General features: G+C 46.6%; 1 protein-coding gene across 2 annotated transcripts in view; it reads right to left on the bottom strand.

Moving 5' to 3' along the window:
* SNX25 (sorting nexin 25) overlaps positions 1–25,585 on the bottom strand; it is a 1,269,225-nt gene that overhangs the window by 27,839 nt on the left and 1,215,801 nt on the right. For both annotated transcript variants that reach the window (XM_078678040.1, XM_078678039.1), the window contains 3 exons: positions 21,619–21,685; positions 20,578–20,759; positions 4,319–4,419 (listed from right to left, as the gene is read on the bottom strand). In XM_078678040.1, the coding sequence (XP_078534166.1) occupies positions 4,319–4,419; positions 20,578–20,759; positions 21,619–21,685 (350 nt within the window). The remainder of the gene's footprint in view (positions 1–4,318; positions 4,420–20,577; positions 20,760–21,618; positions 21,686–25,585) is intronic.

Below are 25,585 nucleotides of genomic sequence, written 5' to 3'. Positions count from 1 at the left end.
ACACTTGGGCAAAAGCGGAAAGCACCGCCCTCCATAACGAGGAAACGGCAGGCCTCCGTCAGTTCCCAATTGCGCAACTCTGGGACACAATGCTCACCTCCTTCCGCAAGGAACGCCTTCTCACACAAACCACGACAGGAATCATCCACCCGGACAGCGCCGGCGATGCACCCACTGCGCGCACTCCACGCGGACACGTCTGATGTCGCCCCCACCATCACGCCCTTCCCCTCACGCCTGATCTCCGTAGTGTCAGGCATGCTCTCACCCCCCGGGTCATGCCCACTTCGTTAGACACTCCTGAGTGTCACACACGCTCCCCATGATACCACACCCCGAACAAAGACGCACACCTCCTACCCCAGTATCAGCTGACCATATCCACCCTTTCCTGGTTTTCCCTCCATGTCCCCTGTTTCCTACCCTCCCCTCCTTCCCTTGATGTTTATTTCGGAATTTATATCCTTGTTACACGAACATGGTTTGAAACGTTTGTGATGGAAAATGTAGCCATGATGTATGAAGCAAGAAAACCACTGCATTGGGTGCTATGCCCCGAATACATGACAGACATCCTTGAGATGTAATAATATATGTATTGTACCATTCATGCTTCACTTCTCCTGTACCCCTAATAAAGGATATTTAAACAAAAAAAATAGGAGTGGGGGCCTAGGTGTCTCCTTTCTGCTTCAGTGTGACCATGACTTGGCCTTGCCCTTTTGACTCGTGTAGGTGTCCGTTTCCTGACGTTTTTCCAATGAGCTGCTCGTTCTGGCCCCGACTTGGCAACTATTCTTCTCTCTTTGTTTGTGCCGTCTGTTCTATCTGCCCCCTGTCTCTGTTTAACTGCTCCTTTTTGCATACTTTGTTCCTCTTAACAGTCCTTTTTTGCATCTTTTTCTCCTTTTACTGCTCATTTGGCATCTTGGTCTCTTCTGTCGGTTTCTACCACCCTGATTTACCCCACCGAATCGTGTTTTCCCACTTTACTGGTCCTGCCAGACTTTTCCGCTCTCCCAGCAGGACTTTCCTGTTCTACATGCTAGACTTTTCCACTCTTGCTGAGCCTGCCCACTGCTCCTACGCTCCTCCCACTCTCCAAGGCCCTTCCTAATGGAGGCAGCAGGTGGCTGTGCTGCCGGCGTCTCGAAGGTACGCCAAAGGCAGGCCCTTTTGCGCCATACTCGCCCAATGCCAGGAACCCTGGTCCAAACGCATCCCGTAGCTACACTGCAGATGAAGTCAACCTGCTCAACACTGAATATCACCACAAACGCTGCTGCTGAGCCACACCTTAAGCCACAGTGGACCCCTTTGCTTGCTCGCACTGCCAATCACATGCCTCCACACACCCGCACCCACCACACACACACACACACACTGCACCCCTCCACAAGTCAGAACTCAAGACCCGCACTCACCCAGCAGCACACCCCCACCCAGCAGAACACTCACTTGCATGCATGCTCCTCAACACACGCTCGCTCGGCAAGATTTGGGACATCATTGACCTCCTCTTCTGCACCAAAACCTGGCTCAACCCCACATCAGCCCCGCACATCCCCGCAGCCATCCCTACTGATTTCAAAATCCTTCACCAGGACCGACCACATAAAGCAGGAGGAGGGCTTGTCATCGTCCACAGAGATGCCAAGTGTATCTCTTACAATGACCAAGAATCCAATTTTATGGAACACATGCACTTTAAGCTCAGACAGACAGTAAAACCACTATCAAAGGCACCCTTGCCTATTGTTCCCAAGGACCATGCACCCACTTCAGTAACCTCCTCACTGACCTCAATGTACCCAAACACTTTAAACTCCTAGGTGATCTCAACTTTCATTTCGATGACCCCCACAGACTCCAACCCCACTGACTTGCTCGTAAGTCAACAGAACATGGGCCTCACCCAGCTCTTACAAGGCCCTACCCACTTTGCCGGACACACCCTGGACCCCATCTTCTCCTCTATCAATAAGGTTAAAGTCAACCACATCACTCTACTTCCATGCACAACCATTCCATCATCCCCTTCCACATTACATGGCCACCAACCAGCCCTAAGGAGTGTAGCAACACCCGAAGCCGCTGCTGGAAAGAAGTTACAGAAACGGAATGGCTCTACGCCCTCTAACTAAACTACCCAGACCCTACCAATGACACAAAAAACTTCAACTGGATCACCTTCTGCGCCAATACCCTGGTTTACCTGAAAAACATCGAACCCAAAAGATCCAACAAACAAGCTAGCTGGTACAACAAATTGATCTCAGACAATCGAAGAGAGTTTGCTAACAACAAATGAGATGGAGAACCACTGAGTAACCACCGCAACAAACACCTACATGTTTGCACTTAGACACTATTACCATCAAGTGAAAGAGACCAAGAAAAAGGCCCTGACCATGACAATTTAATCTAGCTATAACAATTGCAAGGATGTTTTTGCCATTGTCAAGATATTCACCAACTCAAGAGCCGCAACCAACACTATCACCGGTACGAAAGAACTCTGCAACAACCTCTCCGACTTCTTCCATGAAAAATTACCAAGATCTACAGCATCTTCGAACCCCAGCCATCCCCATCGACCCTCCCAGCCTGCTAGCCTCATCAACCAAAGACAACCAACTGATAGCACGAAACCTTCTATCCATCGAGGACACTGCAGCAATAATGAAGACAGTCAACTCAGGGGCACCCACAGATCCTTGCCCCCACATTATATACAACCTAGTAAGAGCCACGATCAGCGCTGCACTGACATCCATCAACACCACCTCCCTCAAGACAGCCACCTTCCCAGATAGCTGGAAACATGCCCTAGGTACTGCCCTCCTAAAAAAAAGAATTAGCCAACCCTGAAGTATTCAGCTACTGACCCATCTCACTACTTCCTTTCCCAGGCACAGTAATCGAGATGACCATCAATATACAACTATCTGACCACATAGAATGCCAAAAACTCCCTGACGACTCACTATCAGGATTGCGAAACAACCACAGCACTGAAACAGATCTCATTGTTTCCAGAGATGACATACACACTATCCTCAACCATGGATAGACCATTGCCCTCATCGACCTCTCTGCTGCCTTCGACACCGTCTCCCACCACACACTCATCGCCAGACTACACACAGGGGGAATACAAGGCAGCTCACTAATGGGTATCCTCCTTATGCTCCAGAAGAACTCAACGAGTCAGGCTCACGTAGTTCATATTGGAACCCAGGACCTCATCTGTGGAGTCCGACAGGAATCATCTCTCAGCCCCACACTTTTCAACAAGTACATGACTCCTCTGGCTAACATCATCAGCTGCCAGGGAATAAAAATCATCTCCTACGTTGACGACAACCAGCTTATTTTTTCCTCCTCAGATGACACAGTCACCACCAAGACAAACATCAAACAATGCATGACCAGCATATCCATTTGGATAAAAGAAACCAGACTCAAGCTCTACACCGACAAAACTTAAGTGCTGATCTTCAGGAATAAGAGCTCATCTTGGGACTCCACCTGGTGGTCAGCCGAACTTGGACCCACACCCACTTCAACTAACCAAGGCAGGAACCTAAGCCTCATCCTAGACACCAACCTCACCAGTAAGTCCCAGGTCAACGCTGGCACCTCCTCATGTTTCTACATCAACCACATGTTACATAAAATCTTCAAGCATCTCCCACTGGACACCAGACCAATCATCACACATGCTCTAATCACAAGCGGATTAGACAACAGCAACACACTCCATGTTGGCATCCCAATCCATCTTCTTTGCAGACTTCAAACCATCCAAAACTGCGCCGCTAGACTCATCCTCATTAACTTGCAGCGAACACACACCACACCACTTGTCAGAGAGCCCCACTGGCTCCCCATTCAGACGCGCTACCAGAAAAAAACTTCTCACACACGCATTGAAGTCGCTACAAAACAGGGGACCTCCATCATCGGCTTCACTTCACCAATTCACCAGTCAACTGTTCTCAGCATCACTCTCACTTGGGCAAACACACCCCATATCCACAGAAGCAGAACAAGAAGGTCAATCATTTGCCTACCATGCTGCCCAATCCTGGAACAACCTCCATCAACACATCAGGGCCTCCTCCTCACTTCTTGAATTCCGCAAGAAGCTGAAGACCTGGCTTTTCAATTAGTCTTCTTGTGGGACCACTGAGACTGCCTGTACTCAGGCCCAGCATCATAACATACCTACACTCACCACCTAGATACTCTCACAGGTGACAAGCAGTACTCTACAGATCCACATTACATTACATAAGTCATACAGGTAACTTACATAAAGAAGATGCTTATTGGCTCTATTTTCTTGCAATGCATTAAAGATTTTGATTATACCATGCCGGGCATTCTGTTGTCCAACAAGATTCTGCAGAACATCTGAAACAGACAAAATGCAAATATTAACTTATAACCATCAAAACATTAGCTTTTGCAAAGCTGAGCTTAAGACTTATATTTGGGAGTAGGGCTTTCCAAACAAATGGAATTTATCTTACCCTGAAGAGAACATCTAAGCAATGCATGCATCCAACAAGCCTTTCAATTTCTAGGTTACAGTGTGTATACTATCGGTCTTGCTACTCAGAACTTTAGCAGTTTCAAAGACTGAATACTTATAAAAAGAACAAAAAAGCTTTGGTTACCTCTTTGAAGGCGCAGAAGTCAGCACAGAACCTGAAGTCAGTAGACCCTTGATTTGGCACTGAAACCACAGTACTAGACCAAGCTTTCTCAATGACCCCAGGTTCAAAATGTTGCCCTTCACTGGCAGTCACCTGTGTCTATGTCATGTACACAGACAGGTGTCAATCCTGAAGTCAGAGAAACAGAGGTTGGCGAACCTCCCCAATGCCTCTCTACACTCTCTCTGCTGCTCAGGCAGTAACTCAGGGGCTAAACAAACCCCTTCCACAGTGCTATCCTGTCACTGTGCAGCAAGTCAGGAAAAGGCTCACTGTCTTACTCAACGTCCTCTGCCATAGCCATGACATTCACTGAGTAGTGGCTCCGGAGGTAAGGCTTCGGCCTGTTCATATGGAACACACTTTTTGGTTCATGTGTTGCACCTGTGTCCACCAAGTAGCTTACCTCAGACACCTTTAAACTACTTAGTAAGGTTTACACCATTTGTCCTGCATAGCCCTTAGACAGATAGGCTTTCACACCAACACCTCCTGTCCTTCCTAATACCCAATCTGCTTAGCCATCTGGTCGAACCATTCCTTCATGAGCACTCGCCTTGCTTGAAGGTTTTCTTTTGCTGGACTCATGTATTGCGCCATCAACTTCCTGAGGCCAATCACATAGTGCACAAAATCCTTATGCAGATACTCTGAGGTTACTTCCCACCCTCCTCTGACTAAGTCGCATGGACTTCGCACTGGGTGTCCATACAGAAGTTGAAAGGGACTGAACCCTAATCCCTTCTGCAGAATTTCTAAGTAGGTAAATGAGAGACATGGCAGAAGAATATCCCACTTCCTCCTGAGGCTCTCTGACAGAGTTCCCATCATACCTTTCAGTGTTTTGTCAAACCGATCCCCAAACCATTAGTTTGTGGGTGTTATATAAGGGAGAAGTGTTCGTTACACCAGCTTGCTCCCAAATCTCTCTCGTGAAAGAAAAGAATAGGTTGGTCCCGTAGTCAAAAATTATTGTCATTGAAAATTCAACCCTAGAAAAAATCCCTAGGAGAGCTCCTGCTATCACCTTCGCAGTCATGCTCTTCAGAGGTACAACTTCAGGTTACTTGGCGGTGTGATCCACCACAACCAAGATATACTTATTGCCGGACTCTGGTGGGCGAATAGACCAACTATGTCTAGTCCCCCCCATGTCTTATCACTCATCTGGCAAGAGAGACCGGTTCTTCAGAACCTTTATGTGTCTCTGTGCATCCCTGGCCAGTAGAACGGAGGGCCCAACCTATCTTGAGTTTTTCTAATCCTCAAGTGCACTTCCTAGGCCAGTGACAACAGAATGTTGCTGTGCATTAATGGGAACTACTAGCCTCTTGCTATTTCCTGGCTCAGGATTCACCAGTTCACTATAAAGTTGACCATCCTCACAGCCAGCATAGTGTTTCTCGTCCACTCCTTTGCTAAACTATTCCTGGGATTCCTTCTGAAGTCCAACAAGCGTAGGGCACACCTCCTGGGTCTTTCAGAAATCTACCTGGGTAGGCCCTCCACCAACTAACAAACTCTGCATCTCTGGAAGCGACCCATACTTCAGCAACTAGTCTGCATCAGGAGCCTAATCTCCCCCCTCCCTCTAGAACAGAAGTGATGACCTCCACAGCCATTGCCTTCCCAGATTCTGCCCTTTCCTGCAAACTATCTTGTTCTGGTCCCTGCAAATCAGAGAAGATCCCAGTCCCACTCTGAGACTGATGTGCAGCCTGTGCCCTGATTAATACAGCTGACGTTGCCCAAGCCATAAAGGCTTCTGGGCCTGGCAGCAAGTCAGAAGCAATCAAATCACTGTCCAAGAGACATTCAGCTCCCTGCTTTTTCTTTCCCGACATCAACCCTAACCCCCTTGTCATTGAGCTCAGTCTCAACCTTGGCAAGCAAATGAGCCATGCTCTTTCCACTAGCAATCAACCCTGCATCTTCTCGGTTCCAAGGAGCATCCACTCAGGCTTAAGGTACTTTCCTTTCAACCATAGTGTGGAAAGCTCCAGTATCCCTCAGGGCAGGTACTTACCTTCCAGTCATACCACTTCCTTCACAAATCCCACTGTTTTAGGATGAATGTAGTTCAGAGCATCTTGGTCCCTTTCCCAAATTTCCATAGCTACTAGGTTAAGCACAACCGGTCCCTCTCGGGTACCTCCACCCATGTGTAACCTATTTGTATCAGGGGTGTCGCTGGGTCAAGTTCTTTCTTTTGACAATCTCTTTTAAAATGCCCACCTTGTGGCACTTAAAACAAGTCTTCACTTGGAAGGGCTTCCTTGCATTCCCTTCTCATCGTGCTCCTTCCCAGATATACCATTATCATTCCCATGTTTCCTAGGCTCAACTCGAGTCCTATAAGAATTACCCTAACCCTCTGGTTTGAAACCAGTTTGTGGAGACTTCTTCTCCCCGTGTGGTTTAGAGCTGTGCTGCTGTAGCCCTTTTTGAACTCTGTTAGCTAACGATTTATCAGCCAAGTTTTGTTGGATCCCTCTCTGTCAAATCAGACAGGTCTTGCCTAAGTGGGGAACAGCACTCCTCCTTGAGTCGTTCTGTCACCATCAACTGGTCGTGGGACTAAAAATACTTTTGCCTCCATCCCTTACCCGCTCATTCCAATCGCGCAATACACCATGAAATCAAGGCTCAAACAAAACACAATCCACTCTCTTGCAGTCACGAAATCTCTGTAGATATTTAACTGGCTTCAGCCCAAACTGCCTATTGAGAGCTTCCTTCATGCACTAATTGACCATCTGGTCACAGGCATTCTCCCAATGACAGCTGTCCCTTCCAAAGGCATGTGCCCTATTAAGGTAGCTGCCTTACAAGCAACATCAAAGTTTACAAACCATTCCAAAATATCCTGACCTTCCACATACACATGCACAAGATCTTTTAGAACCTTGGCCACAAACTGGCGTGACCTTGATGCGGAATCGCTCATCTCAGATGGAGTTGTCGTTGCTGCCTTACTACTTTTTACTCACTCAAGGTTTTTTTTTCCCTTTCCAGTTCACTTTTCCTCCTGTTTCTCCTCCCACTCTCCCTGTTTCTCCTCCCTTTCGGTTTGTTTCTCCACTCTTATCACAATTTTTCTCCCAAGGCCCATTCCTCTCTTCTTGTCCCCAGTGAGCTAGTCTTAGCTTCACCCTCTCAAACTTTCTAGCTTTCTCATATTCCTCAGCCTTAGCTTTCTGAAGTTTCAAGTGCAAGCTCAGGGTCTCTATTAGATTCAATCAAGCCTATGGATTTACCCCTGGCTATGGTGATTTTGGTACCCTACAAATTTGAGATGGTGTACATATGTGAGATATCCTAAAAGATACAGGTTGCGAAGGCCTTGGTGAAACTCTGGAAAATTAATTTGAGGACACACTCAACTTCTGTCTGGGATATATATGTGCTAGGGAGATCCTAGAGCCTGAGTCCACAGCACGCTTTTCCTAGGTTTCTACCATGTTTCCCCCTCCCCAATAGTCAACTAGAGCCTCATCCCTTTCACCTAGTATCTCAAACTGGTCCCTAATGAAATTAGGAAGGACCTCTCTGTCCTTACTCCTGGGAATTCGCCACAATCTGTCTGTCTGTACATAAATCCTTTATCTGAAATATGGTGCTGAGATCAATTCCCAACCTTGTGTTCTCCATTGTCTATGCTTGTACATAGAAGAAGAAAAACTGGACTTATTGCACTACTGGTGCAAATTGCAAATGTCCCATGTCACCTCTGTAACCAGGCTCGTAATCGTTAGGTGCCCCACCGCTTGTAGGCAATTGTCAGACACCCTTTCAGAGGACCACTGTTAAACAGGGGTTACTGGGCTTAACCGTGGGGATAGAAGCCTTTTACTACAGGTGTTCCAGGCCCAACTTACTACGGATCCTGAGCAACTTGGCAAAGTACACCTTCTGCACTCAACTCTCAGTAGTAGCTATGGTAGAGCATTTCAAGGCTCCTGGGGTTGGGGTGGGTGGGTGGGTGGCTGAAGTATGTAAGTGTGAATACAGACAAGTGAACATGACACATAATTCAGAGTGCACAGTTGTGTCAGTAAATCAATGTCCTGTCAAATACTTATTTTTATAATAAAATTAAGTAGTTTATTCCGAACTCTATGAATTCAAAGCAGTTATACGACATATATAAAACTTAACATGTTCCCTTGAGATTGGGGCTCTAGTGTTTCAATAGCAAATCTCTATCCTACCCACTCTTCGTAATGTGACATGGTTTATTCCACATTCACTGGTGGCCATGTCCAGGGAATTCTTATTAGTAGCTGATGAGGATGAAGGCGATATTTGTGGTGTCTTTGGGCGTTACTGGCCATGAACACCTGATGGCCTTAGGGTGCATGCTGTCGCAGTTAGAGTAAGCCCAGGAGTCATTGTCTGAACCTAGACACCAAAGACAGACTGAACGAGTGTTGTAATTGAGATCTATCCCTCACGGTCTCTGCATGGTTAGAACCCAGATTTTTGGGGACAAAACATTTTGGTACTGAGTCTTAACATTTTTTTGTACAGAAAACTCAGAGAGCAAAGCTCTGGATCTGCGTCAAAGGCACATCAAAAAAGAAAACTAGCGTTTTGTTCTCTGTGAAGCTGCCTGATGCCACTTCCAGCCTCAAACGAGTCCAGCGCCCACCTGTGATCTTTAAAATTTCCCAAATCTAGTCTGATGCATGAGATTGTTCTACAGGTGAGGAATTGTCAGGAACAAGTATCTATCAGATATAAGCGGTTAGAAATATCTATCAGAAACTCATATACGTATTTAACTTTTTTATGTAATTGCTTCAGCCTATGAACAAAAGTTTGGTATTTTTGTCATACATTAAGAGACAGTTTAAAGCCCGTCAATGCTTTACTAGGTCTTAGACTGTATTAACTGTCAACCTGTCCAGTGTTTATAGTCAACCTGTAAGTTGCAAGGATATAAAAACTGAACCCATGACTTTGAAGCACATTTAACAGCAGGTAGACCTATAAGCAACAGAGAGAATGGAGCAATGTTAACCCTTAATACTTGTTAGAAATGGGATTTCTGGTTGGCTAGGGCATGCGCCTAAGCCAGGCAGAAACCACCACTCTAGTCTGGACAAGAGAGTTACACGCTTAAGATAACCCCTGCTTACCCCCTTGGTAGCTTGGCATGAGCAGTCAGGCTTATCCCAGAGGCAATGGGTCAAGCATTTGAGGAACACACACACACACAGCAGCCACACACTAGGCACACTACAGGAGAAACTCCATACAAGGTTCTAGAAAAAAATAGCCTTTGTATTATCATAAACACATTAGATCATGATCACACATATATACTATGCCAACTGGCACCAGGTAGTAATTTAAAGGGGATTATGTAAATGACAGGATCAATCGGGCCACTGTCAGAAAATTTAGGACACACAAGTAGAAAAACACCACCAGTAACTACTGGTGCTTTGCAGGTAGCATAAACGCATTATGCATAAATCTTTTAGGCAAAACTTCCTAATATATCATGTTACACCGAACATAATATCACATCATGTATTAGCATTAGGCATCACATTAGGCATACAGCCTACCTTAGCAGTGCACCCCAGTATCACTAGGAAGGAGCACACATCGCCTATGGCCTTACGCCACACTAAGTCACAAAATGACCCCAGACCAACTGGCCTTCCTCGGGGGCCCGTCTGGGCTGTCCCAACTGCCCTTTTCCGAAAGTCAGGGCTTGATGATCATAGGGCCTTCCAACTGGGCGTCTGGCTGCCTTGGCAGCAAAGACAATGTGTGTGATGCACTGGGGCAGGGGGTGTATCTCACCCCTTCCTCGCTTACAAAATAAACATGGCCCCGTCGTTGCAGCTGCCCCCACTCTCGCGGTGCAGCTGGGTACAAAATCAGCACCAACAGTGCCTCTTCAGCCCCTTTGCTGGGGCTTCTCCTAGGGGCTCACAAAGAATGCCCCCTCTGGTGCAGCTGGTAGAATTAACACACAGGTCCCGATGTAGGTAGCCCTTTACCCTTCCCCTGGACCTACGAATGGAGCAGTGCCATCTTCGCTTCCGAAAAGCCTTAAAGACCTGGTTTTTTGCTGAATAATTTTCTCTTCAGGATCAATTATGCTGTTCACTGTCAATTAGCGCCGGGAAACCCTCACGGGTAGCTGTCGCGCTTTATAAGATTAATAAATAAATAAATAAATAAATAAATAAATGAATCGGGAAAATGCCGAATCTGTATTTACCGAATACATATTTACCGAATCGGTATTTACTGATACCTTATTCACCGAGTCCTTATTCACCGATTCGGTAAAAAAGAAATCGGAAAAAAAGCCCATCGAGATGTAGGAAAGGCCAAAAATACCGAATTCAATGAAATTCGGTATTTAAGAGTCGGTATTTACCATGGACTGAAAGCAGGTGGTAACCATGTGCAGCCTATAAAAATGGGCCCAAAATGCAACAGTGTTGCAAAAATGGCGGCACTCTATGTGATTGCGAGGAGGCGAAGGCTACAGGCTGCAGGTCTGAGGGTATGGCAAAGGGAGGAGCAGGTATACAGGCAGAGGATCACACTGTTCCAATTGACTGAGCCTGAGATACTCCAGAGGTACAGGCTGCACCCCAGGACCATCATGGACCTCATAAGGGACCTCCAGTCATACCTGGATCACCCAACACCCAGGGCCCACGCCATCCCACCCCATGTCCAGGTGCTGTGTAGCTTACACTTGCTGGCCTCTGGGAGCTACAAGAGTGTGATAGCTGCAGTAGGAGGTGTATCCCAGAGCTGTCTGTCCCGTTTTTTCAGGAAGTTTCTGGATGCCATGACGCAGAGAATGGGACATTACATCCGGTTCCCTGACACACCTGCGGAACTTGCAAAAACAAAAACATATTTCTATGGACTGGCACACTTCCCGCATGTGATAGGCTGCATAGATGGCACCCACATTCCCCTATGCCCACCTGCAGCCACCGAACACATATACAGAAACCGTAAGTCTACGCACTCCATCAATGTGCAGGTGATATGCAATGCAGGCAACATCATCACCGACATAGTGGCCAAATTTCCAGGGAGCACGCACGACTCCTACATATTCCAGAACAGCGGAATATACACACGGCTAGTTGCTGGAGATTTTGGAGATGGATATCTCCTAGGTAAATACGTGTAACACACCCTGTAATGAATGGCAGCTGAATGTGCAATGTGATTGTAACTCATGTACCTCTCATTCCCTCCCAGGTGATAGTGCATATGCCCTGCGTTCCTTTGTGCTCACACCGTACCTCAACCCAAACAACAGAGCCAAAAGGTGATACAATGTGGCACACAGGTCTACTCGCAACGGAGTGGAGCGGACATTTGGACTCCTCAAGAGCAGGTTCCGCTGCCTCCACAAGAGTGGAGGTTCTCGACAGTACACCCCCATCCTGTGTTGCAAGATAATTGTGACCTGTGCCATTTTGCACAATCTCGCTACCAAGGAAGGCACAGAGGTGGAGTTGACACATCACGAGGACATCGATGAGGACCAAGAACATGCAGAGCCCCAGGCAACAGGACCAGCAGCACTAGATGGTAGATTGAGACGGACAGAAATTACACGTCGATATTTCTAGGTAATGTATGACACATAGACAGGTGTAGTGTTTGACAAGTGTAGTTTAATCTTCACTACATCATCATTGTCACAAGGAAAAGGCTTCGTTACTCAAAGTCAATGTCTCTGGCTGCTCCTGCTCAGTTGCCGTCACTGTGCGCAGTTCAGTAAATCAGCACCATAGGTCAGTGCTTACGTCCACGCACCACATTGCGCGATTGTTGTTCCTGGCTTTCAGATCCCCTGCTGGGGCCTGCCTCTGCATGGCTGCGCCTGCCGCTCCTGAGCACCTCCGGGACTGGTGTGCTAGAGCCACTCCTGCTGCTTGACCCCTCTGTCTCCTCCACACCCGTGTCACCAGCATTGCCAGTGTTGGTGTTGAGCATCTGCTCCATCGCAGACGTCACTCTCCCCATGCCCCGTGTCAAGTCTGTGCAGCAGTACACTACTGCATCCTGCATGGAAATAGAACGTCTGCAGAGTAGTGAGGAACTTGTTGCAAATCTATTCATTGCCTTAGTTTGTTGGCGCATGTACTGTCGATCCCTGGCACGCTGCAGATGATCCCTGTCCAGCTTATCTGACCGTACTTCCATGTATGTGGAGATGTCTGTAATCCCCTTTGCAATTTGATCCAGACTTGATGCAATGTGGCCTATGCCCTTGTCGGACATTTTACTGTTCATGCAGCGGACCTGCCTATGCATGGCTAACAGTGCTTTGGCCTGCTGGCGCTATACCTTCACCATTGTGCCCTCCAGGCCACAGAAGACGCTCTCCCCTTCCTGCCCCTCCCCACCCTCACGTGCCCTCCTGCCAAGCACACTGGTGCGCGCAGCGCCTGCTGCTCTCGGTGGTCTTGCCCTGTCAGCCACAGGTGCATTCTTGTGGGGGATGTCATCCTCATCCTCCGATTCAGAGGTTTGCAGGATCCTCTGAGGGGGCTCCTCATGCCTACTTGCCCCTCCCGGCATGGACACCCTGGACATTGCAATGGGTGTGTTTGTCAGTTCAGGAGATCCGAACAACAGAGGGGAAAGTGGGACAGGTGTTGTTGGTCGGTCTGGTGATGAGGCTGCCTGGGTGTTGTTGTTGCCTCCTTCTACCGCGCTGTGACCAGATTGTCTCTTCTCTTTCTCCCCTCTCTTAGGTGCTGGTGCCCTCTCCTCCCTTGGTGGTGCTGAACTGCGTGAGGACTTTCCTGTGGAATGAAATTGACATAGGGTCAATGTTGTTGTTCATCTGTGTGTAGTTCCTAAATAAATAGTCTACACATCTTTGCCCAGTGCACATTGTGTGTTTGGTGATGTGTGTGGCATGCCTTGCATAGTAATGTTGTGGATGCTTTGCATCTATGTATTCATGACTACGTCTCCCATGATGCATTGCTAACACTGAGTATGAGCTGTTATGCAGTATGATGAATCTACACAATGGGGTACGGGGTCAGGTTGAGGGGTGTGGATAGGGGTACATGCCTCTTACCTTATTTTTTTTTTTAGCTTTTGCTGTGCTGTCCATGTCTCCTATCCCATGGATGCATTCTGGCTCCATGGTGGTTTCCACTAGCTCCTCAATCGCTGTTAGCTTAGGGGCTTTGCTCCTGCCACCTCCAGTCTCACCAGCATCCTTTTTCTGGACCGCAATCTTCTTTTTTGTCACGATGCGCAGGTCATACCACCGCTTTTTTATGTCCTCTATCTCCCGGTGGGTCACACCAATGGCATTCACTTTGCCCTGTATGGAAATCCAAATGTTCCTCTTTACACTCTCTGCAACATGCAGAGACTGCCTCCCGAAAATTTGGCTGTAGTGGCTTACAATTTCCTCTACAGCCACCTGTAGTTACTCTGGGCTGAACTTGATCTTCCTTTTTCTCTCCCCACCATCCTTTTGGCCTTCAGTTGACTCCATCCTGTAGCACTGCTTGCCTGTGGATGCTCAGCTCCTCTGACCTCTGCTGAAATGTTTGTTCTGTTGGCTTTGCACCTGCATGGGTGTGGCCACTCCCAGGTACTGGGGTGGGGTGCTTCAATCTGATTGGTTGGATTCTCAGGGCCTTGGTTGTGGGGTGTGCAGGGGGTCCCTGATTGGTTGGCAGGCTCACATGGCTGTTTTGAAACTCCCGAATCGGTAAATACCGATTCGGTAATTACCGAATCGGTAAATTCCGATTCGGATTTCTCCGATTCTGTAAATCCCATTCATTCCTATGGGCCAGGAGGCCCATAGGAATGCTTGGGTTTCACCGACTCGGAATTTACCGACTCGGATTTTTCCGAATCGGTAATTAGCGAATTGGGTTACCGAGTCATTCCGAATCGGTAACTTTTACTGATTTTTTTACCTACATTCCATTTACCGATTCTGAAATACCGATTCGGTATGAGTCGGTATTTATGAATCGGTAAATGGAATTTACCTACATCTGGCCCACCGTGTCTAGGGAGCCCAGTTCACTGGGCTCCTCCTGGTGCACCCAATCGGCACCAACAATGCTCCCGACTGGCCCCACTCACCGGGGCTTTGCTGCAGAGGGAACGGGAAGCAGTCAGCGGTCAGCAACAAGGAGCCCGCGAGGCTCTGGTACTCCTTCTGGGAGCCTACGAGGCTCCAACTTCCCCCTTGCTACCGTGAACACCTTATACACACGTGGGAGTCACCGCCTCCGACCAGGCCCGGATCTGGCCTGAATTCCAGCCGGCAACTTCCTCTTCCTGGACCCGCCTACAGCCAGGCAACTTGCCTGACTTCCGGGACGCCGCTCGTGGTGCGGCGGCCTCTCGGCATGCAAAAATGCGGGGTGGGCACCCGCTCCCTTTCAATGGACCACGGGGGAATCCCCACGCCAGGATTCCCTCAGAACACTTCGCAGCCCAGCGCTGCAGGGCTCAAACGCTCCTCTCATCCTGGCACCAGCAATTAAGGGGTAGCGCTCATGAGGTGCTAAGTCCAGAGCCCAAGGGGCAAAGCTGTACCCAGACAGGCCAGCTCACAGGGCCCTCAAGCAGAGGGGCAGTCCCCCTTGGCGATTCCTCCTGGGGCCCAGCAGGTACAAGCAGCACCCAGAAACAGCACACCTTTCATGGGGTCACAGCCCAAATATTTATACTATGTTCTATCTTTGTTCTGCCCTGGCACAGGGCTTGGGGAACCAGTCCCAACTGGATCTGGGGTGTACTGAAGCACTTCGTGTACAGTGCTCACACCCTCCTTTGTCAGGTTGGGCTCAGTCCTCAAACACACTACAGGGGGGCGGAGCTAGCATTGAACATGGCAGGCACAGTCCTATTCAGGTCCAAGGGCTACTCCTCCCACTACTCCAAATGCAGATCTGCCTATTCAGCCTAGCGCTTACTCACCCTGCCTCTCTGGAGCCACACACCTCACCAGTCCTGTCACTCCAGAGCCAGACAAGCAATACACATCAGGCAGGCAAAGACACATAGCACACAGAAATGCCAACTTCTAAAAGTGGCATTTCTAAAATAGTGATAAAAAATCTGCGCACACCATTACGCAGCATTTATTATCACCATTCCAAACATACCAAACCTGACCACGCTGCTCCATTCATATCAGGAATTACCACTATTAACACTAAAAGGAATGCATTGGGGATTCCCTGATGAGAAGGCAGCCTCACAGCAGTGAGAAACCAAAATGGCTGTTTTTCACTACCAGGACATGTCACACACTTAAGGTACATGTCCTACCTTTTCCCTACAATGCACCCTACTCATAGAGCTCGCTAGGGCCTACCTTAGGGGTGACTGACATGCAGTAAAAGCGGGGGTCACAGACGTTGCAACCACTTTGCGTGCTATGTCACAGCAGCAGCAAAAATGTGCGCACGGGCCCTGCAATAGCAAAGGCCTGAGACAGGTTTGAAAGGCTACTTTGGTGGTTGGCGTAATCAGAGCTACAAGCCTACCAGTAGCATTTAATTTACTGGCCCTGGGTATCTGAGATACCACTTTACAAGGGACTGACAGGTAAATTAAATACGCCAAACAGATGTAGACCAATCTTACCATATTTACCACAGACAGCACACGCAATTTACACTGGACAACAGTGCTAAAGTGCCCTGAGTCCTAAAACCACCAACACCAGGTCAGATAAAAGACTAGGAGGAAGGCAAAAAGTTCAGGGATGACCATGCAAAGAGAGCAAAGTCCAACAATACTCTTCAAAATCTTTCATAATATGTTTGGCTTTATGATCAGCCAAAAAGAATGCAAACCATTTGTGCATGGGGCATGCCAACTCTCCCACCGTTTCAAAATGTTACCAGCATTAGTGGAGGATGACAAACGTTGCAGGTACGTCTAGCAGCACCACATTTGCTGCTGTTTTTGACAACTATGCCCAAAAGATTTGCCATTAAATCAACGAGTCAAAAAGTATAGATTCCAGCCCACTTTGATTTTAGAAAAGGGTTTTTGCCCACCTTCCCCATACTTCGGGAGAATTTCCCTTATCCCTCAAACTCATGTAGATAATTTGTGAGCAGGCTCATAGAGCGGAAAAAACAGACAGGGTCTAACTGTCCTACACACGGGCTACATCGCAGGGACAGGACAGTACTGAGACTACTCCCGACCCGCCAAAGATCATAGATCAGTGATTTGTTCAGGAATGCAACAATGATGTAATAAGAAATCTTTATTACACACTTAATATAAAATGTGTACAAACAATTATGATAATAAGCAGCACAGGAGAATATTACAACTCTAAATGTGAATATATACTTAACATTTTATGAAAGGATTAAAAGAATCCAGAACCATTCAAGGTCGGACTGGCCTACAGTGCAATCAGGCAATGCCCAAGGGTCCGGTCTGAAAGGTCAGTGTGTGACCGTTTATTGGCTTCCCATAGGTCTGTTTAGTGGTCTGCTAGGACGATTTCTACAGTTTATTTCCCTGATATTAAAACAAACATTGCCTGCACCAAACTTAAATCTAGAGGTACAAAAGGGGGTGGTGATGGACGGAGCATCTGATTCAATCAAACACTCACACCCAGTCAAAAGATCTGGGTTTAATCCATCACCGTTCTTTAGCCCACTCTGCCACCCCAGTTCTGACATTGCTATATGCAAATCAGTCTGACCCTGTTTCCCTTATGGGAACAGTCCAGCCCGAACTGCCAAGCCATGTCTTCCCTGGACCGGAAACAAGCTTCCGAGGACCGGTTTCTGGCATTCCAGCCGTCTTCAGCCCGGCTTGCTTGAATCCAGTGGCAAAGTGAGCAAGGGACTCACGTCTGAGCATACCCTGCCACACTTATGGCGGCCAAAAGAGGTACAAAAGGGGGTGGTGATGGGCGGAGCATCTGAATCAATCAAACACTCACACACAGTCAAAAGATCTGGGTTTAATCCATCACCGTTCTTTAGCCCACTCTGCCACCCCAGTTCTGACATGGCTATATGCAAATCAGTCTGACCCTGTGTCTCATGGGAACAGTCCAGCCCGAACTGCCAAGCCATGTCTTCCCTGGACTGGAAACTTAAATCTATGCAGACTTCCATATTGTGCAAAACATTTATTCAGCATGGCTTTACACGTTCAAAACTGTTCGAATTTGCAAACATGGGCCACTTTTTTAGCTATCTCATTCGCTAATTGGAGCCTTTTATTTTGGCGTCCGGGCCTATTTTCTATCCCAGTCCGACCGCGAAAGGGTCGGTACCATATTGCCAGTTGACCTGTAGGCATGTACCCAAATCCCTGCATACTGTTTCTCCAGCTTGTTCAGAAACTAGCAGCGCTCGTTCTGTCGGACATAAAGGCCCATGTGCCTATCCATTGTCGGCACTTAATAGGTTCTCCCAGCATAAAAAAAGGCCTCTCTCTCTTACAGCTAAAACACTAGCGGAGCAAAAACGTTTGAAAGGTTTTTTACCCTGTTTTCCAGTTGTCCAAGGAAATGCATATGTCTAAGGCAGGAAGAACACGGCCTTTGAATTGTACCCAATACAGGGAAAAATGCCCACCCACATTAATAACTTACATATATCTCATAATAAAAAACATAAACCAAGAAAAAATGAAGAGTCCCATGTCATGTTACCATACCAAAGGACAAGGGTCATAGGTCATGAACTAAAGATCGGGTGAGCTGTAACGTCTCTCTGATCCAGGCCTAGACTGACAAATACGAGTGTATGTTGTTCCTGCAACTGAATTGCTGACCACCTTTTCTTTCATTTGCCAGGAACTGCCTCATCAATTGGTCTACAGATTGTAAAACCTATTGCATCAAGTATTCATTTTTTAATCACAGTTGTAATCAATAACTTTGTTTCGTTAGCTGATACATGACATAAGTGAAATAATAATTAAGTATTCACATATTCTATGGTATCAGTTCCTTAGCAAAGTCCCTAATGACTTCTGAAGTGCAGAGGACAGCCATGAAATAAATATTGATTTGTAATGTTTTAGCTGAGAATAATTATTTCACCCACAAAGTATTTCTGTAAGTGTTCATACTCTTCCATCATAATATCTGATTTACTGGTGGAAGTTGATTAGTTTATGAATTGTTTTTCATAACAGAATAACCCTTCAGTCAAGCTCTGAGACTGGTCACTTTTTGTTGTGTAATAATCCCTTTCCGTTGTGACATGTTTGAGTACAATAGTCTTGATATGAGTTGGCAGTGGGCCTCGTTTTGCTACGCTTTTGATCATATTTTACAGCTTTTACTGTTGGTGTTTTAAAGTTGGTGTAAACTTTCTTGAGTCTGGGCTTAAGCAATGTACAACAGCAACATAACAGACAACGATGTAATACGCAGTCACTCAAAAGAAAAACAAACAAAAACAATATTAGCATTTGTTATACCGGTTTGGTGCTAAACTCCCATTATTTGGCAGAAAAAAAGGAAATTGAAGTTTATAAGCTGACTTACACCAAAGGGTGTGGAAAAGAGTAGGTAGCTGTAAACGCACAAAACATAAAATGAAACAAGCATTGGTTAATCCAATAGATCTTGTGCCTCTGGGACCTAATGATTTTATCAATGTTTTGTTTCATGGTGTACAGCATCCACGATGCTGTGCAGCATGCATAAAGACAACAAAATAAAAATTAAAAAAGGTACTATGACATTGTGGGCGCATCATTTTGTAGCCTACAAAATGATACGAACAATTTATTTTTTATTTACCAAGTTGGATTGGTAAATTTAAAAAAAGCGGCGCAAAAGCCTTTTTTTGTTCTTGAAGCACGGGTGGAAGGAGCAACATGGAGGGCGCGGATGGGAACGGACAACATGTAGGACAAGTGAGGGGGAAGCAACATGGGGCAGAACTAGCAACATTAAGGGTGGGGATGGGTAGGAGGAGCAACGTGATGAGGAGATTGAGTAGGGAGTAGCAACACGGAGAAGCAATGGGAAAGAGGAGGGTGCAGGTGGGGGAAGGAACATTGAGGGTGGGTGTGGTGAGGATAAGTAAAGTGTGAGAGAACAAAATAAAGCAGAAAGGAAGAAGCATATTGACAAGAAAGCAATGAGAAGTAGTACACAAGGGTGAGAGCAACACAGAGAGGGTGGAAAGAAGCACAGAGGTGACAGAGAGAAACACAGAGTGCAGGGGTAGATAAGTACATGAAGGAGGCAGACGGAAAACATGTGTGCTCTCATGGAGTGCTTAACCAAAAAGAAATGCCTAGTGCTTGACAACCAAGCAGTGGAATCCTATAGAAGCTAGCGAACCAAAAGAGATAGTAAAGAGGCTATGCTCCATGACTGGAACAAACACTAAATTGACAAGTTGGGACAAGGATAAGCAGGCAAATTAGAGTGACAGGCGGGTCCACAATATGTGTCGAAACCAGGCTCAATCTGAAAATCAGCTGGTTCAGGGCGAGGAGGGGAAACAATTACCCATAAGCAAAAGAGGATAAAGAAGGTTAAAAAAATGTATGGGGTGCAGGAAAGGAAAAAAATGAAGAATGGTGGTATTCTGGTTAAACAATGCAAAAATGGAGGTGAACTGCTCATAAAATGTGCCTTTCCCTGCCAAAAGTAACTGCAGAGAAATCTGGTGTAAATCATGTATCACAGTTTTTGCTATTTTTACTGGTCGCCATTTGTGCATAGAACCATATAATTTTAACGTTAAGATAACTTCTACAGCAAACTTGAACTGTAAAGCTTTAGAAAAACTAAGAATTCTGAGAAGTATTTTGGATTCCTTCGAATTCAACGTATGGACGTTCCTACCTGGAATGTTTTCAAGTAATTTTTGTTGTGCTTTATGTTTTGTTTCTTGATACTGCATTTCTGTTCTGGATGCTTTTGAGGGTGCTAATTTACCATTAGGCCAGAAAGCGTCACGAAACACATTAATGTAGTAAACAACCATCTGCTCACTGAAGATCCAATGAACGGTATCGCGTATTTGTCTGTAAAAAAAAAAACACAGTTTCAAAACCAATATCCTAACTAGCCTTAGCCAAATAATCCTCAGCACAAGAAGAGTTAGCACTGTCGAGAGTACTGTGATATACTAACTATTCCAATCAATTTTATTTTTCTCAAAACAAATCTACATGCCTTCACGTGACGTCACCCGTTTCCTTATCCCAATGATCTATTAAAAATATATATATATATATATATGAAACAGTATGCTTCTTCACTGTAAATCGAATCCCTTGCTACGGCTTATTAAACTGTAACATGCTTATTAGTGAATTAAGGTTGTCATTATCAGCTGTGCTGAAGTTACTGGGTGCATCACCTCTGACCAGCCCATGTAATTCACTGTCCGCTATGAGGTCCCATCTCACACACGTTCAGAGCTCCCTTTACCAGTGGTACAACCAGGATGTGCACAATTGAAGGGAAGATTTTACAAGGACGAACACTGTAGTTGTGTGCTGCGACACCTGCAGGATAATGCGTGAGTGCACTGTGCGGGTACTGAGGGGCAGTATGAGTGCACATGGGTGTAGTGGGGTGAATTGCAGTTCGGAGGGATTACAGGGGGAGTGAGCACTCTGGGAAATATTCTAAGGTCAAAAGGGTGGAATGGGTCGCAGTGCCAGTTTTGAGGTTGGAAGGGGTTGACTTGTGGCACTAGTACTAGTGGTATAGAAGAAGCTTGCAATGCCTTTCACATTTCAGTGTAAAGCCCGGTTCAAGAATGCTGAACTGCTTTCTTTGTAGTCAGTGCAAGAGAATCACTTGTCTTACTTTGTTTTCAGGTAATCTCTTAGAAGGGTATTAACAATCTAATATTAGGAACAAAGTGTCACTTACTTGTTGATAGTTCTTCCAAACGTGATTTGCACCAATGCGATGAGAGTTTTCCTGACCCATTTAAACACTAGAAAATAAAGGTTAAACCTAACATGAGCAATTTTCCTTTTGGAAATCAGATTGTCCTTGAATTCAGAACAAAAACCAATGTCTCACTTTATTCTGTTGTATTTGCACAAAGATCCTGTTCTGGTCGGGACAAGGCAACATGCAATCAATATTCCACTATCCAAAACAAACAACAAAGATGACAGCGAGAGAAAGAAAGAAAACATTCCTACTCCATGTTTTTATCAGTAACAAAACCTGGAATCAATTTAAACATGCATAAGCACAATAGGAGCTACTTCCATGTCCCCCCAAAGTTGACCTCTATTGTTCGCCCTCTTCTTGAAAGAAAACCCCGTGTGTAATGAAATAAAACTAGCAACTGTACTTACTGTGTTTAATCACTTTATCTTTCCCTCGAACTGCGTTTACTTACTATATCTTTCTCTCAAATGGTGCCACAAATGCATATGAGGGGGCTACATTTTCGTGGTGGTAACTGAGTTTCTAATGAATATATCCCTTGTATCCTGTTCTATTGGCAGAGTGTAGTTAAAAACTACGTTCTTTTCCTTATAAAGAATACATTAAGGAGGAGCTTCGCGCGCATCCAAGATGGCCGCGTGAGCTTAGGGCTCCGGAGACCCTCGTAGCCCCCCGAATATATCCTGTCGTTTATCCTGTCTACTGTGGAGTGCTTCTTGCAGAGGAACCGAAGGAGACTGGGAAACTGAAAACCATGTTTCGAACGTTCCCCGGAAACCAGAGTTACAGGATCGTAAAGTTTGAGGCCTGTTCCCCTCGGATGTCCGGTGATTTAGTTGGCACTGTGCCCGAGTGGTAATGCAACAACATCGGCTTTCGGCACCGGAAGTGACTGGCCCGGCCCCGCTACTCCACTTGGTTTCGCTTTCGATTTCGCCTGAAGCCCGCTTGGGTCCACTCCAGATCATCTGAGCCCCTTGTCGGCGACAGTTGTGCCATGCTCTGAGGACATTGCAGCGGACGGCTGACCTCTGGATTGGAACTCGAAGGGGTTTTGGCTGACTGTTGCGCCAGGTCGATTACTGGATATTACGGAACCACAGAAGGCTAGCACGCTATCCTAAAGAATTGACAGCAAGGGGCTTGCTACTGGTCTGAATACTAGGATTATCGATCACTATTTACCCGAGCTGAACGGTGAACTTTGGATTGTCCCGCAATGGTGACCAAGGCGGAAGGGGATAAACGACAATCGAAAGCCGTTAGAGGGGGAAGGTATACCCAATCTAACAACATGGACCGGTATGCTCAAACGAGAGGGTCGCCGAGTGGACTGGGAAAATCCCAAGAAGGACTAAAAGACACCTCTGTCCCTGAACCGGAGCTGACATTGCAAGATGTTATGGTCGCCATTGATGGGATCAAGTCTCTCTCGGACAAAAGATGGAGACTCAGGCTCATAAGTTGGACACTATGTCTATTGAGGTGAACTTGATTAGGGCAGACCTCACGAAGGCGAGTGAGAGAGTGAAATCACTGGACATAAAGATTGCTAGTCTTACGAATGTCGTCACAGAATTGCAATCAGAAGTTCGGAATTTGACGGCCTCGAATGACCTGGCTATCCGTAGACTGGAGGATTTTGAAGGGCGAGCCTGGAGAAACAACGTGCGTATTATTGGTGTGCCGGAAAAGGCAGAGGGACAGGCTGCGGACCTCTTCGTCGTAGATTTGGTACTTAAGCATCTTCTGCCCAAGGGTCTGAGTAATTTCTTTACCGTTGAAAGAGCGCACAGGATTCCCAGAGGTAGGCCACGTGTCGGTGTCCCGCCTCGACCCTTGATAGCGAAAATATTTAATTTCAGAGACAGAGATGCGATCCTCCAGGCCTCCACATCTGGAGGCCCTTTGAAGTACGAAAACTCGTCCATCAGTATTTTCCCGAACTTCACGCAAGCAGTCCAGAAGCAGAGAATGAGCTTCATGGGGTTAAACGGAAGCTTCGCAACAGGGGACTCAAATACACCATGATGTACCCAGCCAAGCTGAGAATTGAACACGATGAGAAAGTTTATTTTTTTGACAAGCCGGAAATTGCAGCGGACTGGTTGGACACTTTCACTGCTTAACAAGAACCTCACACACAGAGTGGAGATGAAGGAGGGGGTGCGCAGGAACAAGAATAAGTACTGTTGCTGTGAGAACTCTGGAGAATTGGGGAACGGACAATGGTTACACTCTTTACAATAACATGTTATGACAGTAACCAAGGGGGGTTAACAGGTTGTCCGTGGGTCACTTTCCTCCTCATATTTAGCTTGTTTGTAGTTTAGTTTAGATGTTGGGGCGACAGGCACACTGCGAGTTGGGGTGGCTTGATAGTCGTAAGCAGGGGTGCAGGGTGGGGGGTGGCGTAACCACAAGTTTGGTGGGGGGGTGGGGAGGAATGTAAATTTTTTGTTTTGTTTTTGTGTTATTTGTGTTTTTTGTGTTTTTCCAAGGCATTATACTCCAGGATTGCGTATTGATGGTGCGAGGATTGGAGGAGGGTTGGGTCTTTTTTATGTTTTTTGATGGGGGCTAGGGGGTTGAGAGTATTAAGTTGGAATGTAAATGGGCTGGGGGATAAAATTAAACGCAGTGTGGTCCTACAATTCCTCAAAAGACACTCCCCGGATGTAGTTCTACTTCAGGAGACTCATTTGGTAGGGGAATGCCTGTAATGCGATGCATAGAAAGGGCTATCGTCTGGTAGCGCATGCCGGATTTACTTCGGGGTCAAGGGGGGTTGGGATCCTCCTTAGAAAATCTCTTCCGTTTGTAGTTGACTCCGTCACCGCAGATGAGAGGGGTCGATATGTAGCGATATCAGGGCGGTGGGAGGGATACACTCTCTCCTTGGTCTCTATCTATGTCCCCCCGGGTCTGCAAACCACTACCTATACTGAATTGGGGAAACTTGTTTTAGACCTTCCCAGAGGGTTGCTGATTCTGGGTGGGGATTTCAATGCTGTAGTCTCTGACACAGATGGCTTCCTGATTTCCTGGAGGCTCTGGGTTTGGTAGATAGCTGGAGATTGTTCCATCCTAATCAGCGACAGTACACCTTCCACTCCGGTGCTCGTGGTAGTCTCTCTCGCATCGATTATAGTCTAGTACCGGCTGACCAGGCGTCGTATATTACTGAAGTAAAACATCTGGCTAGAGGTATTTCGGATCACTCGCCGCTCTGGATCAGATTTGAAATGACCTTGGGTTCTAATGGTAGGTATTTGCGTAATCCTAAGATACGCAAGGAACTGTTAAAGGCGTTGGAACACTATTTTCAGGAAATTGAGGGTTCGGTTTCCTCGTCGGTCTCGTTGTGGGAGGCCTTTAAGACAGTGATTAGAGGTCAAGCACAATTCCGGGAGTTAAAAAACAGAAAGAGGAAGAGGTGGTGAGAGTTGAATCGGACATAGCGAATATTGAAATGGAAATAGAGCAGGAGGTTACCCGTGCTAGACTACATGCCTTGCAGCTAAAGCAGTTGGAGTACAGGACGCTGGTCACTGTTTGTGTGAAGCTCTGAGTCGAGAGCAGCAGGGGCGTTTATATGATGTGGGGGACAAGGCCGGTAAACTGATTGCTTGGTTGGACAGGAGGGATAGAGCAGATCGGGTAGTTCCTGAGATTGAGACTACGGAGGGGAATCGTATAAATGACCCACAAGGGATAGTAGAGGGTTTTGCGGATTACTTTTGTAACGTTTACACCTCTGTCTCAGATAGACCGGAGGAAGACTCGTGCCTACTGCTGAGAGATATTCAGCTTCCATGTTTAACTGAGGAGGATCGCGACCTCATGGATAGTAAGCTTACGGCGGATGAGATTGCCTTGGCGGTGCGCTCTTTGAATTCTGGGAAAGCAATGGGTCCCAATAGTCTTCCGATCG

Source organism: Lissotriton helveticus, chromosome 2_2 (genome assembly GCF_964261635.1).
Source record: "Lissotriton helveticus chromosome 2_2, aLisHel1.1, whole genome shotgun sequence".
Classification (NCBI taxonomy): domain Eukaryota; kingdom Metazoa; phylum Chordata; class Amphibia; order Caudata; family Salamandridae; genus Lissotriton; species Lissotriton helveticus.
The sequence above is the reverse complement of the archived record's forward strand: the minus strand, read 5'-3'. Positions and strand labels throughout refer to the sequence as shown.